The following is a 19,759-nucleotide window of genomic DNA, read 5'->3' as shown; positions in this document are numbered from 1 at the left end:
ATGCTATTTAAATGCAATAATCTTGAATGTAATGGTAGACCTCTTCACATTGTGTAGGTCACATAAGCAAATTCACTATTACATGACTGAAATACTGTTAAAAGTAGCATTACCCCAGTGGAGATTGTGGGTCAGACTTGATCACATGAACCTATGCTGGTCATCCAAAGGTGCCTTAGTGGATTGGGTGGCCAGACTCAGTGACTTGGTTGATTGCATGTCATCGTACCCTGATGGCGAAGCTCAGGTCATCCAAGGTGGTTTAGTGGTTTGGGTGGATTGGATGATTGCTGTGATGGCCAGGGATGTTGCTTATGGTATGATTGAATAGAGTGTATGGTCCAGACTTAACTATTACAGGCTGTCATCATGAAGCTGGAATATTGCAGAGTGCAGCATTAAACAAGAATAAAAACTTGTATGAGTAAACACACCTCTGATCAAGAATTACAGACTGAAAGTAACATGAACCTCAAGCACCTGTGTTGGAGATCCGCAAATAGGGTCGTATCCATCTTTTCTGTCAAACCATCTGTATATGTTTGTCATACTGTGATGATTATTTGTGATACTGTGATAATTCCTCACCGCACTTATACCAATGTCCTTGCTTTAGTTTGGCTTGGGTTTCTGGACCCCGTTCAACAAAGCCGTCTTTCATACAGTTCAGTTGTAAATGCATGTCCAATTATATCATCAACTCAATGAAAGAACTGATTGAGGAATTAAACTGTGGTTCTATGCCAACAATTTGTTCGCCTTTCAAACGCATTCAGACATGGATAAAACAGTATCAACAAGCTTGTTTAGTAGGTAAGTGAATAGGTTCAGACTTGTTGATTTCTAACCTCAATAAACATCATGCGGTATGTGTGATAATCTAGAAACATCTGATTTCCTTTTTATTGTTGCACTAGTACATCTCACAACAGTCAAGCTGTGAATGTATTGTGTGGCTGACCCCTAGTCCAATTCATTCAGGTCTCAGAAGAAGTAGAAATGTTGGTGAATACATGGTATTTCCGGTACATAGGAGCCAGTGTGAAGGCCTATACACTGATAGAGAGAGTCTCATTCTTCAGACACACTGAAACCACAGCCACTGACATGTCTATAGGTTCCCTAAGTGTTTACAGTGGGGAACATTTGAGTCCATTTCCCTTTTTTATTTCTGATTAATCTCAGGAAGGCATTCATGCTCTTCTTTGATAGTTTGAAGATTTGTTATGTATATTATAGTGTGAATAATACGACTTAATGTGGTTTGCCTTTTTCCAATCTGGAATATGTGTATCCATGGTCTGTGATAATCAAGACTAATTATTGTTGATTATGCCATTGCGACTCTAGATGGACACGTGCCAATTCAGGTTCTAGATTACTGGGTCTATATGTTTCTAGGTTTGTCAGCACCATACCCGTGCTCATGGGTTTCACCGAAGTGGTAAACGTCTGAGACCTGGATCACTTCGGGCTTTCCTCCCACATTAATCTGACATGCCGGATATAACTGGAATACTGTTAAAAGCAGCATTAAACCCAGCTCACTCACTCAAGTATCACTAGCTGGCCATTCTTTGTTGATCTGTGTGGAATAATTTGTTTGTGCGAATCCTATTAACATCGGGTCATTTTCTAACTGTCACTCACAATAACAGTTCACGTCCTTTACTTTATGAACTAAATCTAAAAAAATATCTGTCTGGCCATTGGGTGTTTGACAATCCCAGGCAAAAGCAGACAGTGGCAGTCAGTCGTGCAGACATGTATTTTAGACGCTGTGCTGTATGATATAATGTTTCTGTGATGAGAGCTGTTTTACGAGCTCTGTTGTGTTAGAAATCAATGGCTTGATATAAATAAGCGTCATTTATTAAACATACTTATCTTCCATGGGAAAGCAATGGTTTGATGATTTTTCCCATAAGGAAATGATTTTATCTCAACTAGGATCATTATTTCATGTACAGTTTTTCCTAATTTCAGAAATATCAGTCTTGGTTATTCAGACAAGCATTGTTGGAATGGTATACACCATGTGCCTGCTTTGGAACCATCCTGTTAAATATTTATCCCAGTAGTACGAATAAATGAGCAAAATTACACAGTTTGAAAGATATATGACTTTCATGTTTTTTGCATTTCTGGAGGCATTGACATATAAATCAGTGTGCAATAGCTTGATACCTCCATAGGTGTAATGTATATTACCGGTACAGTCTATTCCTTTGAATAATAAAATCCATAATTATAACTCTAAAGTATAATTATTGAAGTCACTTGTTATAAATAAATTAACAAAATTAACAGATTCCTTGACATGAAAACTGTAGACAGGTAACAGATCAAGAATTTATGGTACAAAAGTAAAAGAAGTGTTCCTCCAGCCATTATTGAGAGGCCTGATGTTTCAGACTACTGCAACTAAGCGGTGTATTTTCTCTCAGTTGTGTTTACTACAACTGGTTATTTTAAGCCCTAGTTCATATTGTTCACATTACCCCCTAGTGTGTGAAACCTTGTTATAAGCCTATTGCCTAGCCTGGGGGTGCCATGTTCATTCACTAAATCAGTAAGGAAACTCGCTAGTTAATAATAGTTAGCCTTAGCAATGCTGTAGGTGTTTGGCTATTACTTCCCTAATTTCTACCTAAGGACATGCTGACGTGTTTACGCTGTAACCTTTCCAAGCAAGGTTTTATGTAATGTAAATTCCATTTGCTTACATGAGCATATAAGGCGAAAAAGGCTTCTATGGAATGTAAATATTTTGACATTGGATAAAAGATGTTTTGATGTTTAAGAGTTTACCTCAAGGGGATTGTTTGGGTCCATAACAATTTGGTTAAAGCAAGAATGTGATAATTATGGTCATTTATTTGATTGCATTTACACTACCGGCATGTTTCCAAAATGTATTTAGACATGCATAGAGGCTGATTTCTGGCCCAAGTCTGAAGTCAATAATAGTATAAATTCCCAATTTTGATTTAAAATTTCCTAATTCTTCAGAATATTTCAAAATTAAGATAATAAAAATTGAATAAATTAATTCAGTCACGATATTGTCCCAATATCCTAGCCAAGGGCATTTACTGGCTTATGTCGTTGCTGTAATTAAGAATGTGTTCTATTTTCTATGATTTGATGGAATATGTGGATATCAGATTTGGTTGTTAACAGCAAGCTTTGTTTGTTTGGTGCTTTACACTGCACTCTGCAATATTCCAGCTATATGATGTCGGTCTGTAAATAATCAAGTCTGAATCAGACAATCCAGTGATTGACATCATGAGCATTGATCTACACAATTGGAATACGATGACATGAATCAACCAAGTCAGCAAGCCTGACCACCTGATCCTGTGAGTCGCCTCTTACGACATGCATAGTCAACCTTGTAGGGCAAGAATGGGTTGGTGAAGACCTATTCTACACCGGATCTTCATGGGTCTTAACACCAAGCATTCAATCACTCTCTACATGCCATGCCTCTTTATTGTAGATGAGCACACTGGGTTAAGTGGGAGTGGACACTGGCAAGTCATTGCCCAGCAGCTTGTCTGTGGGTATGATAATGATGGTAATCCTGTCCATGGTGCTCTGTATACACATATATACACTGACCAGACAATAACTCAGTAGGCACCTCGGACCACCCAATTCTAGCACAATTAACAGCTTATCAGAGAGACATGATCACAGAATTATGGAGGCAATGATCTGTGACTGTTGTCACTGATCTGTGAGACAGGTAGGGAGCTGGTGTACTGACCACATGCTATACAGACAGAGGTATTGAGGGAGGACGGGAATATTGTCATGAATGTGTTACTCAATGTTGTGGACATGCTACCCAGGTTCGTGGTTTAGCTTTGAAATGCTTGTCTAATATGAGAAGATGAATGTTTTTGTGTCTTATTGCATGACAGATAAAAACAAGCATAAAGTCATTAATATACAATATCCTGCATGATTGCCTATGAGACACGCGTCTTTTCGTCACATGTAAATTCCATACTTTTTCTCTCCTGTGTGACAGTGACTAGAAACATTAACAAAATGCAATTGAAATTTGCTGGCAGACCTGGAGTGAGTGAGGGAGAGTGTGGGCATGTGTGAAGGCGTGTGTGCATTGTTGTGTACTCACAGGTGGTGTACAATAATAATATAGATTAAGCTCTTAATACAATACGGATCCCCAGGAATCTAGTTCAGATCTCTGACATGTCAGTGGCATCATAGTAAAGGTGCTATTATAGTTTGGGCTCATATTTCAAAGCAGGTTCACAGTCATGCTGCTGTGTTTTTACTTTGAGGACAGTTCTGTTCATTTCTGTGTTATATATCAGTTGGCACTTTAATGCAATGCACATCTGCACCACAGCAGAGCGTAGTCTTCCTAGATTTCAATAGGGCTGTGTATTGGCCTTAAAATTGTATTGCAGTATAATGTGATAAACACTGATTGTACACACAATGTTACAATGGCAAAGTCAGCATGGTCATTTGCCGTTTTGGTCAGTTAATTCTGAAGGGAAACTGCATTAGAATGAATTTCTATGTAGTTTTTAGGTTATATGATGTAAATAATACCGAAACTTGTTTAACAGTAAACTATCGTTATAACAAACTGAAACGGACCACTAATATTAGTTATACAACAAATATATACAAAAAATGGACGGGACCATAAAACAGTTCTTTACAGCTATTAGCTTGCTATAATTGCTTTCGTTATTATTTATTACAATTGCGTATTTTATTTACTTTATTATTTTTATGCAATGTACCGGAACACAGAAAAAATATTGCAATACGTATCATTTTAAAAGCGTATTGCAGTATACCAATACCAGTGTAGTCCTATGCTTCAATGTATGTGACGGGCAATACGGTGTTTAAAGCGTGATTCATTTCAGTCCGGGCCTTTGTAAACATCATCTGATTGCTCCGTATGTTGAGTCACGGTGCGCTGTGTGACAGAGGTGTGAAGCAAGCACCTGTTCACTGGGCTATTTACATCAACATATAATGTTCACATTGGTTAGCCAGAAATTCAAGACCAGGTTTTTCAGAGGGGGACAGGTTTATTGCTGGAAATTGGAATTTGATGTCAATGACTACGATTCACAGGACACTGCAGCTGTACACTGTTTGTATATTGTATGTTTGGTTGCAGTGGTTCCATTTAATGTTTGCAAATATAGGCCAGCTGACGTGACACTGGACCTGTTGCCTTATGTTGCCGACGACATATATATCTACTTACCATAATTGTCCTATTAAGCACCCACTCGATCAACTCTGACCAACTTCTTTCTTTAAGAGTGTCCTGTACTAACTCCGAACATTTACTATAGAGTCCCTATTTTCATGCATATATTACCAATGTTTTAGATTAAACACAGCAGTATAACATGGGTGGGTATGTGATTGGCAAGTAACTACAGTCAAACACCGGTTTGTTGAAGTTGAAGGGATCTACTTGGAGTTTTCTGAGGTTCGACACAACCCAAAAATGATGTATATAGAATGATTACGCAGGGACCAAGCTTTTACTTCAAGACAACCGTTATTTCGACAGAACAGAGCTTGACTGTATTATGAAACAGGTTTGTTTCATTGATGTTGAACAAAGTTTGTTCACTACAGCGCGATCGCCTACAACAAATTTAACTTGTTGTGTTTTTAATAATTGTTTTCATTTTGTTATTTTTCTCAGCCCCCTCGGTGTTTATTATGGCAAATGCATGACATATATGTTCATAAACTACATAAACCAGTTATTGATTATGTTAATCCAAAATGAAGGAATGCTTTGGTAAAACATCTATTTTGTTTCAACGCACTGATGTTGTTGATGTTGAGCAACGATCCATTGGTGTACAATGACACACAGTCAACCAGGTCACCAAGCCTGTCCACCCAATCCATTTATTCACCTAAACTACAAGGATACGATGATTAGCCTGACCACCCAATCCTGTCAGTTACCTCTTACAACAATCCCCTGCAATGATGGCTTGGATAATGCTGAAGATACAGCTTGGATATTGCTTAAGATATAGACTAACATCTAGTCTCTGAAATGAACATATCGAACAGAAAAAACAGATGTTCAGTTATCTTAATAAAAATATAATAAAAGGGAGCCCAGACCTGATACTGCAGTAATCTAGACTTGCCAAACATTATAGACTTGCATGGGCTGTATTTGATATATATTTGTATCAGGGTCTGTAAGACGGACTACTTAAGATATCGTGGGGACACTGCTGAAATAAGTGCTGAGACTCATTCACTAAACATGGTAAAATTTGTTACATAATCCCATCTTTAAAAACTTCCTTCTCACATTGTATGTTAGCATTTAGAGTGGCGGCCATGCCTTGGATGTTTAGCTGCAAGTGATGACAAGCACACATCTTTGACAAGTGATAACAGTTATTCCCAGTCGAAACGCGCCCTAGGTCAAACAAGGAGTGGACCAATTTAAACTACCTGGCCATAGAAAGCGACATTCTTTAGTAGTAGTATGCTTCATGCTTGGTTTGCAGGGGTGCTTGTTGAAGTGTTTTCCCCTTAGATCCCTCCGACTAGCTCTATTCTTATCCATATCATCAAAGGTAGCTTGTTCAGCACAGCTACTACAAATGGGTCATGTCTGACAAAAAAGTATTGTGTACCATGGGATGTTTTTGCCTGTAAGGAGTTTAAGATTGGCTGCTAGTTTGTGTTGTTGAGAGGGAAGAGCCGGAGATTCTCTGGATTGAGGATACAGTGAGTTCCTGAAGTAATAAATAAGACAAGACGGCACATTAGATGAAATGTGAATAAGTATTTCAGTCCAGTTAGTTGATTTGACGATGCTCTTCCTTCAGAAATAAGGAAGTATGATCTTTAAAGGTTTATCATTGTAACTAGGTGTAATGTAGATTTTGTTTCTTATTGATTTTTCATGTCTATCTGAGGATCTTAATTATGATAATAATATTAGTTGTGTGTAAATTCTGTGCATCATGCACAGTATACTACTCAATATAAGTAAAAGAAACCTGATTCTTTCATATTACTATAGATAATCTGTCATGACATAATATGTTTGTTTGTTTGTTGTTTAACGCTACACACAGTGATATTCAAGCTTTTTGACCGTGGTCTTTTAATAATCGAGTCTGGACTTGACAATCCAATGATTGACATCATGAGCATCGATCCACACACTTGCATCAACCACGTCAGCAAGCCTCAGTCCACCCGATCCTGTTAGTCGCCTCTTACTACAAGCATGGGTTGGTGAAGACCAATCTACCCCGGATCTTCACAGGTTGACATAATATGAAAGAATCGAGTGTTCCTTAACTTCTTTTTAGAAGTACGTATGTATATTAGTTGCCCTTGTTTGAATTACCTTAAAGATATAACCATGTTTCCGGTAAACATGGTAACTTTGGACTTATACAAACAGTCACACACATGCACATCGATATATAAGTACAATAATCTTAAACGCGATATTTAACCCATTTCGATCACCTCACCTGCACAATATTAATATGCATGGGATATTGTGGACCCATTCTGACCCAGGATGTGAGGAATAGGTATGAAATAGATCACTGGCCAGGTAGGAAGGGAGATGTGAATGATTACCTGTCTACCTGAAAGGTAACTGGCCAGGGATGACGTGCAGGAAGCTCAGTTTTACACTTTTCACATTCAATGTTGAAAGATTGATGAGACCTTCCAAGTACACTCTCAACAAGTTCAATCCTGACTTCGCAACACAGAGTCATTGATGAAGGATTTCTTCTAACTAAATAGAAAATGTAACAATGTCATCCATGAAGGGTTGTTAAAATGGTTGAATGTGATACTTGGCAGTACAAAGTGTTAAAATGGTTGAATGTGACACTTGGCAGTACACACTGTCACCAGTGACGGATTGTTAAAATGGTTGAATGTGACACTTGGCAGTACACACTGTCACCAGTGACGGATTGTTAAAATGGTTGAATGTGATTCTTGGCGATACACACTGTCACCAGTGACGGATTGTTAAAATGGTTGAATGTGATACTTGGTAGTACAAAGTGTTAAAATGGTTGAATGTGACACTTGGCAGTACACACTGTCACTAGTGACGGATTGTTAAAATGGTTGAATGTGATTCTTGGCAGTACACACTGTCACCAGTGACGGATTGTTAAAATGGTTGAATGTGATACTTGGTAGTACAAAGTGTTAAAATGGTTGAATGTGATACTTGGCAGTACACACTGTCACCAGTGACGGATTGTTAAAATGGTTGAATGTGATTCTTGGCAGTACACACTGTCACCAGTGACGGATTGTTAAAATGGTTAAATGTGTCACTTGGCAGTACACACTGTCACCAGTGACGGATTGTTAAAATGGTTGAATGTGATACTTGGTAGTACAAAGTGTTAAAATGATTTAATGTGACACTTGGCAGTACACACTGTCACCAGTGACGGATTGTTAAAATGGTTAAATGTGTCACTTGGCAGTACACACTGTCACCAGTGAAGGATTGTTAAAATGGTTAAATGTGTCACTTGGCAGTACACACTGTCACCAGTGACGGATTGTTAAAATGGTTGAATGTGACACTTGGCAGTACACACTGTCACCAGTGACGGATTGTTAAAATGGTTGAATGTGACACTTGGCAGTACACACTGTCACCAGTGACGGATTGTTAAAATGGTTGAATGTGATACTTAGCAGTACACACTGTCACCAGTGACGGATTGTTAAAATGGTTGAATGTGACACTTGGCAGTACACACTGTCACCAGTGACGGATTGTTAAAATGGTTGAATGTGATACTTAGCAGTACACACTGTCACCAGTGACGGATTGTTAAAATGGTTGAATGTGACACTTGGCAGTACACACTGTCACCAGTGACGGATTGTTAAAATGGTTGAATGTGATACTTGGCAGTACACACTGTCACCAGTGACGGATTGTTAAAATGGTTGAATGTGACACTTGGCAGTACATACTGTCACCAGTGACGGATTGTTAAAATGGTTGAATGTGACACTTGGCAGTACACACTGTCACCAGTGACGGATTGTTAAAATGGTTGAATGTGACACTTGGCAGTACACACTGTCACCAGTGACGGATTGTTAAAATGGTTGAATGTGATACTTGGCAGTACACAGTATCAGTGATGAAGAATGTTCAGACATTATTTGCCACCTGTTTGTCCTACAACACAGCCACTAAGATGAATGTATCTTGTCTACCTTTGGAGACGACCCACGTGGCAGTTACAGAACGATTTTTCTTTCAACAGTTGGCAGGTAGTCAAACAGCTTCTTCAGGGGACATGGTGCACTTTGAGCTACTGGGATTGATAATGTAGACTAGAATATATCATGGCTAGAAAATAGGATGGTGTGGTGGTTGGGTTTGGGGATGAGACCATTTGGCTTGATCTCACTCGCACATCACTCATGCTTATTTTATCCCCTCACTCTCTCTAATGCATCTTCTCCGACTCTTCCTTCTTCCTTCTCACCCTCATACATTCCAACCACATGCCACGATGGAGCTTGTCCAATTACAGGACACTGGCTTGAGGCCTACATACCTGCAAGTTAATTATCCCATCCACATCTACCTGCTATATGGTTGACAATCCACCACAAGTAGGTCAACTCGCGATTTGAATCTGGGAAACTTATCCTGTTTGAATGACAATCTCGGAGAGGTCGGGTCATTTTTCAAACTACAGGCTTTGAGAAAGTAGAAGATTCTGCCGATGAGGTGGAGTCGGACATGTAGGTGGACAGTGCAGTTATGGGAGAGGCTCTTAACATGCTCAATGGTCTACGTCATAAAATGGAGTGTAAAAACGTTTGAGAAAGAATAGCTCAAATGAAGATTATCACTTGGATCAAAGGATGACAGATTAGAGATGGATTTGGAATGGATTATAATTGTACTAAACAGCGTTTTTTTATTTTCTGCAACACTCAAGTGAAAACAAAAATGAAACTTGTTTATGTTATCAGTAAGTTTAAAAATAATTTAAATTATATTAAATGTTTTATTGTATTGAAACATATAACCTATGACTTTTATGTTTACATTTTCCTACTGTTGTTATTTTCACATCATTTACTAAATTACAGTGATTTGTGACTTGTAAACAACCTTGTACAACAAAGTACAACAGAGTTTTATATATATGGCTTGGTAACCCCCAATGGTATAAGTAGTCTGGATGGTAAGAACGTCCTCCAGTTATCCTAAGAATGAAATGCATTAGGACACATTTAGATGTTGGTAAATAGAGACTAGCCAGAAGGAGTTAGGGTCAGCTGAACACAGTGGCGGACATGAATGGGAGGCTGTGTCCACAACATGCATACAGGTCTTTGAAAGGCATTTAGAAGTGGTACACCCAAGGAGGAGAATTTATGGATGTCAACTTCTTTATTATGAAGAACACAACGTTTCGAAGTATATGCTTACTCCTTCATCAGGTGAATGATAAATTCTATTCCTTAATATGCATACAGTAAGGGAACACTCATACAGACATTCAGAAAGTTGTTTTTTCCAAGGTAGCCCTGGCTCGTATTATTTTTTTGACTACCAAACGTAATATTGCAAGAACAAAAACAATTTCACAAGGAGCCAAACACATTAAGTGAAGGAAAACAATGTGACAGAGGCTTCACGTTGTTACCTATGTCAAAGCACTTCATCTTATTATATTATGGGACGTAAGACAAACTTGGAATTTGAAAACCTGGATTTCCTGGTCTTGAAAGGGTAGCTAATCTGCACTGACTAGTTTTTGTTTTGGGGCGGTCGGGTAGCCAAGTGGTTAAAGGGTTTGCCCGTCACTCCGAAGACCCGGGTTCGATTCCCGACATCGGTACAATGTGTGAAGCCCATTTCTGGTGTCCCCCGCCGTGATGTTGCTGGAATATTGCTAAAAGCGGCATAAAACCATACTCAATCACTCACTCACTCACTCACTAGTTTTTGTTTATTCAGCCAATACCTGAGGCAGATCATGAAGTAAGTTTCATCTCCAATTGGTTTTGATATGAGTCAGTTTTGATTAAACACTTAGTCATTTTCATGATTGCCCATGGCTGCCAAATGTAGAATTTGCTGTTGGTCACATTGTGACCAAAATGGTTGACAATAGAGAGCCTGCTTGCTAGTTTAGTTAAGACTGTTCAGTTTTCATCAGAATCATTCCTTCAAGTTTAGTTTGTGTCAAACAATATCTTGAATTGTGATAGTTATTAACCTCCATTTAACATGCTGAATTGTTTCTAATTGTTGATCCTAATTGTCCAGGGTGACATGTTTGAAGTGATGTTTACGTAAGCTGAGATGATGATGACAGATCATATGTTCAAACACATCATGCATTCATACAAATTCAAAGGGTACGAAGAAACTGTTTTCACGATCGATCATGTTTACAAATTTGTCTGTTTGCAAATGCTGATGCAGCGTTTTCTTTTTGAATCAACAAAAACCTGCACCCTCTTCATACAATTCAGCTCCTATGTCAGATCATGTTGTACAGTACACAAACACAGGCCACAGTAATCACTGGAGGTAAATGTCAGAGAATGTCACTCCAGTTATTGCTGGATATCAGACCAACATGTGGTCACACATGGGTTAGAAGTTTGTGCTGTTTAAGTCAATTGGTACCATTTTTGTTGACACTAATTTGGATCTCAAACTACGGAGCTAGCCATGTTGATTTATAGGCAGTATCTTCATCTAAATATGTTGAGTTGTGAGATATATTTTATGTACATTGATGGACTGTTGGCATGTTTATTGGTTCAATAAACTTGAGAAACATAGTATTTCTGACTAACGAGTGCTGCTGGAGGACTGGTTTGGCACTCATTCTATTGCGAGTTTAAGGACACCTTGATTCATTTGGTCTGGGAACACTGATGATATTGTACCTTTAAACTTTGAAGAAGTGAAAATTTAAGATGATCTGATACTTGGCATTGACAATGATAACATGGTTAATAGAAAAACATGAATGATTCAGAAAACACAATACAGTTCTAAAGGTCTTTGATAGTCACACACAAATGATTTCAGAATTAACCGGTGATATTTGCAGATCAGCAGACAAGCAGTCAGCAAGAAAAACTTCATATGTTATGCACATAATTATATATGATCGTGATCTTTGATTATTCAGATGATATGCAAATGGTTTGTCGACCATATTGTACCAGGTCTACCTTAAAATTGTTTAGGGATGAATGCAACATGTTTTGATGTGAATCTCACAGTGAGATCAACTGTCAGAATTGCGTGTAAATGTAGTGAGCAGGCCTGGCATCACGTGACCCTGTATATTCTCTATGTCAACATGACTAATGACGTGTACCGCTGTTCTCTGTGCAACAATGGAAGAAATGGGGCAGATGATCCTCTAGTCTGCAACCAGTACCTATGATTAATGTTGCTTGATAGTTGGAATGAAATATTCGGGGACTCGAACGTATTGTTTGGGGCATATTATGCCTTTAATTATGATGCAATTTGATACATCGCTATGTCATATTTGACATACTTGGCATACATAGGAAAATGATATTGTCCTGTCATTGGCTGGAATTATTTAAAGGATTTATGTATTTTTGTCATGAACATTTTGAATGTGGGTTGTTCATGGAAGTTGGATAAATATTTTCTTGAACTATGTGATGTACATATTTTAGTTTTTTTGTGTAAGTTGATTGTTTTGAAGATTTCATGATTTTAAGTCCCATGTTAATCAATGAATAACTGTTAATTCTTTCCTCACCATGTCAGCTCCATGAAAAGACATAACATTGACTCAGACATTGAGGCACTACTCTTAATATTTCATTTGGTTTGTGGATCTGCAGATGTTTCAATGTACTTCACCAATTTTATACCTGAATTGTTGACAAAAAAGAAATATGCGCCCAGTTTGTTAAACTGCAAGACCAATAGAACCAGCTTGATGAACATAAATATCCCTGTGAAGAACACAAGAAATGTCAGAAATTCCTTTTTGGCTCACCGGACTGAAAGTGAACGTATCTCATGGCATGGTACAGTCTTTCATCTCCTCAGAAACCACTGGACCAATGAGTGAGTGAGTTTGGTTTTATGCTGCTTTTAGCAATATTCCAGCAATATCACATCGGGGGACACAAGAAATGGGCTTCACACATTGTACACATGTTGGGTCTTCGTCATGACGAGCGAACGCTTTAACCACCAGGCTACCAGACCGCCCCCACTGGACCAATGACGCTGAAACTTCACATGCTTGTTCCCACCAATGATTACACCTGTATGTGCTCAAGGTGTTTGATTCATGTTTCAATATGGCCGCCACAGCATCTATAGTTATGCAGATGAGATTTGGTATAGGTGTAGCTAGTGATGGAGCTCAACACATATGTTCAGTTTTTTTGCATCATTGTAGATTTTTAACTGCGTTTGACCTTTGCTTTTTTCTCTCAAAATGAGCTCTTGGCTGAGACTTCATATGCTCGTTCCAACCAGTCATTGCACCTGAATTTTCTCAAGAGGTTCGAATCTGATTTTCAAAATGGCCACTGTGAAAATTTTGAAAATTTGTTTAGAGCAGGGAATCTCACCTTGTAATCTCTTAAAACTTTGTCTTTTTGTCTAATACTCGAGACATGTGAGAAGGTTGAATAACATCACATATCATGTTAGCATGAGCTGTATTTTCCAGACCTGTTTTCTTATGATTTAAGTGAAGTTTAATACTTGGAATACTGGCTTGGTGCCATTCAGTCAGGGAAATAACTAAAGCGGTAGATAAATCCAACATTTTACCAGGTAGGATGTTTCATGAGACGTAAGAGGGCAGTTGAAGAATGCAGCCAAATAGCTACAACACAACAGGCTATAAGAAATATACTCGTTATAACTCACTGCTGAGATAAAGATAATCTTTCAGACGAATGTAAACTATCATTATCTGCTGAGGCCATAATACTTTAAATATTTGATTTTTGTCTCATGCTCCTCTCTACCAAACACCCCTGCCTCCATGTTTTTGTCCCCAGGTAACTTCAGACAAATCTAATAACTTGTCATAAGTGACTCCTTTGTTCTTTACAAATAATACACCATCCGGTAGTGTGGGTAGGCCAACCAAACATTGATGCTCCTTGTGACTCACATTGTGAGTTAATCTTTACAGATGCCTTGAATTTTTTTGTTGAAATATATCATTGCAGCTTTGGCAATTTAAACGTGTGAATCTGGTAATCAATTCATTAAGACCTAAACTAGTTGTTAAAAACATACAAAGTAGATCATTTGTTCAAGTCGTATCGACTACCTGACTGTTCATGTACAATATCTTCTCATACCAGTTGTATTGTGTGTTAACTGAAGTACAGTTATGGCAATCTACATCACATTGAATGATAAAATGCTAGGTAGATTGCAGCACTGTATCCTGATGATGTTAACATTTCAGAATTGTAAATCGTAATTATATTTTTTCAGAATAACCAGTTCCATGGAGTCGTCCGTTTCTTTTTCCAAGGCGGTGGCGCCAACGTCATCACGAAGTGCATCCGCGTGGCAAGTGATGCCACCACCATGGAGGTCATCGATGTCCTCATTGAGAAGTTCCGGCCTGACATGAGAATGCTGCAGCAGTGTAGATATGCTCTCTATGAAGTTCACGTTAATGGAGGTATGTACCTTGGAAGGCATTTTCCGATAGTGGTCTTCCACATAAGGCCAAATCAGTTCATTTATTTGTGTTTCAGATTTTTTATCCCTGAGGGCAGGAGGGGAAAAAAGATTATCATCGCTCTATTACATAAAAAATAATTCAATCACTAAATTTGATCCTGTATTAATGTCATGATATTCATATGAGCCTTACGTAGATTTGGCATTGGCAGTGCTTCCGGAAGTTTCATTACACATGAGGATTGGTACAATTCCTCTTTGCCACACATGCTGGAGTTATGCAAGGTTGTTATGTCGGTGCTTAGCTTTTCTTGGACGTCTGTCAAATAACCTGAAGTCATTCAAGTAGAAGTAATCTTGATAAGATGTATTTTGCGTTCAGCAGTTTGTAAGATACAGGTGTTTCTTCTTAATATATGCAATGATGTGATCAAAAAAAAGCAAGTCGAAATCTGTCATACTCTTCAAAAAGAATATACTGTAGATTTACTTTGCTTGATGTTTTTTTCAAATCTTAGTTGGCTGGAAGGAAATGTTTCTTGGGCATTGGCGCTGAACTGTAAATCCTGTAAATCAGACATTTATAGGCTATTGCCAGTCACAGAAAATATTTATCTTTTTCTGCATCACATGAAGCAGTTTTTGTTGTCCATGCTTGGCAACTGGCATTGTAATAAAGAGCCGAGTTCAGGGAGAGTCCAGTTGTGTTTGTTGGTTTTCTCAGTGGGAAAAATAAAGAGGGTCCCTCCCTTACCACTTTTGTTTCAATTAAAGTGCTTCCTCCCTCCCTTGTTTTTGATGCTGCTTTTCTGTTCTATTCTCACCTTTGAAATCACTTTGATATTACGAAGGGATGATCTTCACTTATACAGAGGGGCGGCGGTCGGTAGCCTAGTGGTTAATGCGTTTGCTCGTCATGCTGAAGACCCAGTTTCGATTCCCAACATGGGTACAATGTGCAAATCCCATTTGCGGTGTCCCCGGCTGTGACATAGCTGGAATATTGCTAAAAGTGGCGTAAACCCTCACTCACTCACTCACTCACGCACGCACCCACCCACTCACTCACTCACTCACTTACTTACTCAGAGGCTTTATCACCATGCACACCACTGTTATGTGATTGGAATTTTTAACTATTTAGTCAATTTTTGATTCATACCATTTAATTAGATCCATTGTTTATGGTTACTTTATATTCAAGAGAGCTTGGTCATGGTTACAGTAAATTTTACAATGGTTTGTTAACATTTGTTTTACGAGTGGGGATAATAGAGCTCTGATTTATGTAAGGGTGTCAGAATTATACGACTTCTCCAGGAATACCAGCTCCCGGCAGCTTACACCTAGAGCCCTGCTTGCTTTGGACACGACTACTTTAGATCTCTTTATCACCACCCAACCTGGAGATCAAGATAAACAAGCGATACGACTACATCTTTCACCAGTGTTGTTTATACTCAATACCTGTGTTTATTCCTTGTACTTATATGGCTCAGAAGGTACCCATCTACACTACATCAAAATAACGACCTTTCTTTGGCAGAGAGGACCATTGTTTGTCAGGAAGCGGCTCGTTTTTCAATTGATCACTGTCCAGTGCCTGATTCTTTGTGGGTGTTATCTCTGAAGCTGACCAATGATGTATCTCTCATTAACTGCAGGACATGATATGTGCAACATGAACTGTGAAATGGACAAGTGTTTTTCCCATTAGGTTTCTTTGTGCTGTACAGGAAACACTGATATTGACGTTCTTATCGGGCAAAGTGGCGGGATCTACATGAAAAGACTTGTACGTTTACTGACCAGTGTATTTGCAGAGAGACTAAATAGCTGTGTGGTTTCTGCTCTTATCTAAGTGGCTGGATGATGAATTGAAATGGCTCTTTCGTATTGGATGGATCAGGACAGAAACATTTGGTTGTGAATAACTGTGTAACTGTTTCAGAACATGCTGAGTCTTGAAGAAGTATATTTGAAATGTATGTATGAGATGTCAGAGTTAGAAACTAAGTTTTATTTTCACTAGTCTGTAAAGGTCAGCAGGTTTTGACAAACTGATTGCATTAGCATCTGTAAACAATAAAAGTATGTTGTAAAAGTTTTGTGAGGTAAGGATAGGCATGCACAGCACACTGGTTGCTAGGTATGGTTAGTGAGATTCTGTTAAGCATCCTCTCAACTGTGACCTAGCAGAGGACTGAACTCTTCCCTCCCAGCCTCCCCACAACACTACAAGCCTTTCAACAACACAACCAGCCTCCCTACATCACAACCAGCCTCCCCACAACACTACAAGCCTCCCACATTCAGCCTTCCCACAACACAACCAGCCTTTCAACAACACAACCAGCCTTTCAACAACACAACCAGCCTTTCAACAACACAACCAGCCTTTCAACATCACAACCAGCCTCTACACATCACAACCAGCCTCCCCACACCACAACCAGCCTCCCCACACCACAACCAGCCTCCCTACATCACAACCAGCCTCCCACATTCAACCAGCCTCCCCCATTCAACCCCCCCTCTCACTCCACAACCAGCGTCCACACACCACAACCAGCGTCCACACACCACAACCAGCCTCCCTACTTCACAACCAGCCTCCCTACTTCACAACCAGCCTCCCTACTTCACAACCAGCCTCCCTACTTCACAACCAGCCTCCCCACACCACAACCAACCTCCCAACATTGTGACCAACCTCCCCACACCCAAGCCCCCTTCACCCTGCCCTATAAATCCCCAGTTTCTGCCAGGAGTGTGGTAGGTACACCCATTCTGATAGCACAGATGCCTGTAGGTATATATCAAATAGTGAACGGGTCTGCTTTGAACATGTTGAGGCACAGACACACAGCTATTTTCATCTACTGATTGAGAAAACAAACTCCAGTGTTTGGCACTTGAGCAATTGTAGCGGTTTGGTTCTGGGTCTGTGATGAAACTGGTGCTGGTTTGTCAAACATTTGCCATATCATATCACCATTCATCTTGCTCACAAACAAGTAGTTTTGCTACAATTAGGTGTAGGAGGTGGTAATATTATCTATTTCACATTCTGGTTTTCTATTCACTTTTCTAACACTTAAGGGGAGGGGGGCACGAGTGGCCCAGTCGTCTAAGGTGCCGTGATTAGGTGTGCAGAGTTGCAACCCTTGGGCACACTAGAAACCTGTGATTGTGGGTTCGAATCCTGGCTCACCCTGAATATATTTCTAGGTTTGTCAGCACCATACCTGAGCTCATGGCTTTCAGTGGTAAATGTCTTAAACCTGCATCATTTCAGGTTTTCTTCCCACATTAAGCAGACATGCTGTGTCCAAAACTGGAATACTGTTCAGATCATCGTTAAACCCAACTCACAAGCTCACTCAACCCTGGAACATTGTGGAAAGTCATCTGTAGGATAATGACACACTCTTTATGTTGATTTTGAAACATTTCATTTCTATGTCAACATTTTCATACTCGTGCCTGGCAATTTCAAATGTTATTTTATTTTTATGAAAAGAATTTCATTTCTGTGGACAGCAAAACAATACCTAATGGTTTGAATCTGTAATACTAACCTTCCTTATCTATGTTCTATACCCTACATACACATCACAGTGTGTAGACAGTCCTGCTGGCAGTGTGATTGATGGACAGATATGACACTTGACACGTCCTGGCGACCCAGGGATTGTTTTGAGGTCCTCGGTTGACCTCCTCGCAGTTCAGGAAGACCTGGGTGTGTTTTGACAACCCTATCTACAGACAGAAGACTCCCATGTGGAATTGCAGAGGGAACGTCAAGTTGTACATCCGATTAATCTAAACACTTGCACGAGCTTTGACATTAGCTGTAAATAGACCAATGCTTATTTGTTATACCATGTGCATCTCATGAACTGGAGGTAACCTTTGGGTGTGAATACAGTCCTCCCCAGGGTGTTCGTTTATAACTTCAACAGGTGATGGAGGTTGGATTAAATGAATATGAAGGTGGTTGTTTCAATTTGAATAACTTCGAATTTCATGTCAAAATATTTCTTGGATAGAAATTATTCTTTTTTTATTTTAACAAATAGGTAAGATAAGATATTTATTGCACAACATTCCATGAAGAAACAGTATTCTACAAACTATGTAAGAGGCAACTAACGGGATTTGGTTGTCAGACTCATTGATTTGGTTGATGCATGTCATTGTATCCCAATTTGTTTTTTTGCAAGATGCTCATGATATTAATCACTGGATTGTCTAGTTCAGGCACAATTATTTACAGACTGCGTCATATTGCTGAAAAATTGCTGAGTGCTGCGTTAAACAAACAAAAACCAAATATATGCACAAGTACAAAACACATAGGTACATTCCACATAGTGTGATTTGGTTGTGTTTGTGTACTCAGCAACATCAACACATCCAGGGTCAGTGGCTGATAGGACCCTTGAAGATCCGGGCTAGAATAGGTCTTCAGCAATCCATGCTTACCGTAAAAGGCGACTTTGCTTGTCGTAAGAGCGACTAACGGAATCGGGTGGTCACACTCGCTAACTTGGTTGATGCATGTCATCGATCCCAATTGTGTGGATCAATGCTCATGATAACAATCACTGGATTGTCTGGTTCAGACCTGATTATTTACAGACCACCGTCATATAGCTGGAACAAACCAATAAAAAATAGTGGCTGATAGCATGGAGCATGCTGTTAGGGTACGATCACACACAGCCAGGTCACACATTGTAACCAACCAATCCTTGGTTTGTTCAGCTCTTGCAAGAAGCATTGGTTAATGAAAACCTATTCTGACCTGGAAACCCCAGGGGGCAACAACTGGTAAAACATACTGATGTACCAAATACAATTCATTTGCTGGTCAATGAAAAAAGGGATTGATTTCCAATGTTGTTATTTGTGGAGGCCAATCTAGATATCCCCTGCTTTGAACAGGCTGCAGTATTTTTTAGAAGGGATGAAACACTTCCTACTTACCTC

The 19,759-nt window shown here is 39.2% G+C and overlaps 1 protein-coding gene across 1 annotated transcript in view; it reads left to right on the top strand.

Annotated features, from left to right (window-relative positions):
• The window catches only part of LOC139475903 (afadin-like), a 79,704-nt gene that overhangs the window by 8,614 nt on the left and 51,331 nt on the right, over nucleotides 1-19,759 (top strand). Inside the window, exon 2 of the mRNA XM_071259120.1 lies at nucleotides 14,570-14,762. Within this exon, the coding sequence (XP_071115221.1) occupies nucleotides 14,570-14,762 (193 nt within the window). The remainder of the gene's footprint in view (nucleotides 1-14,569; nucleotides 14,763-19,759) is intronic.

Source organism: Haliotis cracherodii, unplaced genomic scaffold (genome assembly GCF_022045235.1).
Source record: "Haliotis cracherodii isolate W230 unplaced genomic scaffold, xgHalCrac1.p SCAF_3, whole genome shotgun sequence".
Lineage (NCBI taxonomy): Eukaryota > Metazoa > Mollusca > Gastropoda > Lepetellida > Haliotidae > Haliotis > Haliotis cracherodii.
The sequence above is the reverse complement of the archived record's forward strand: the minus strand, read 5'-3'. Positions and strand labels throughout refer to the sequence as shown.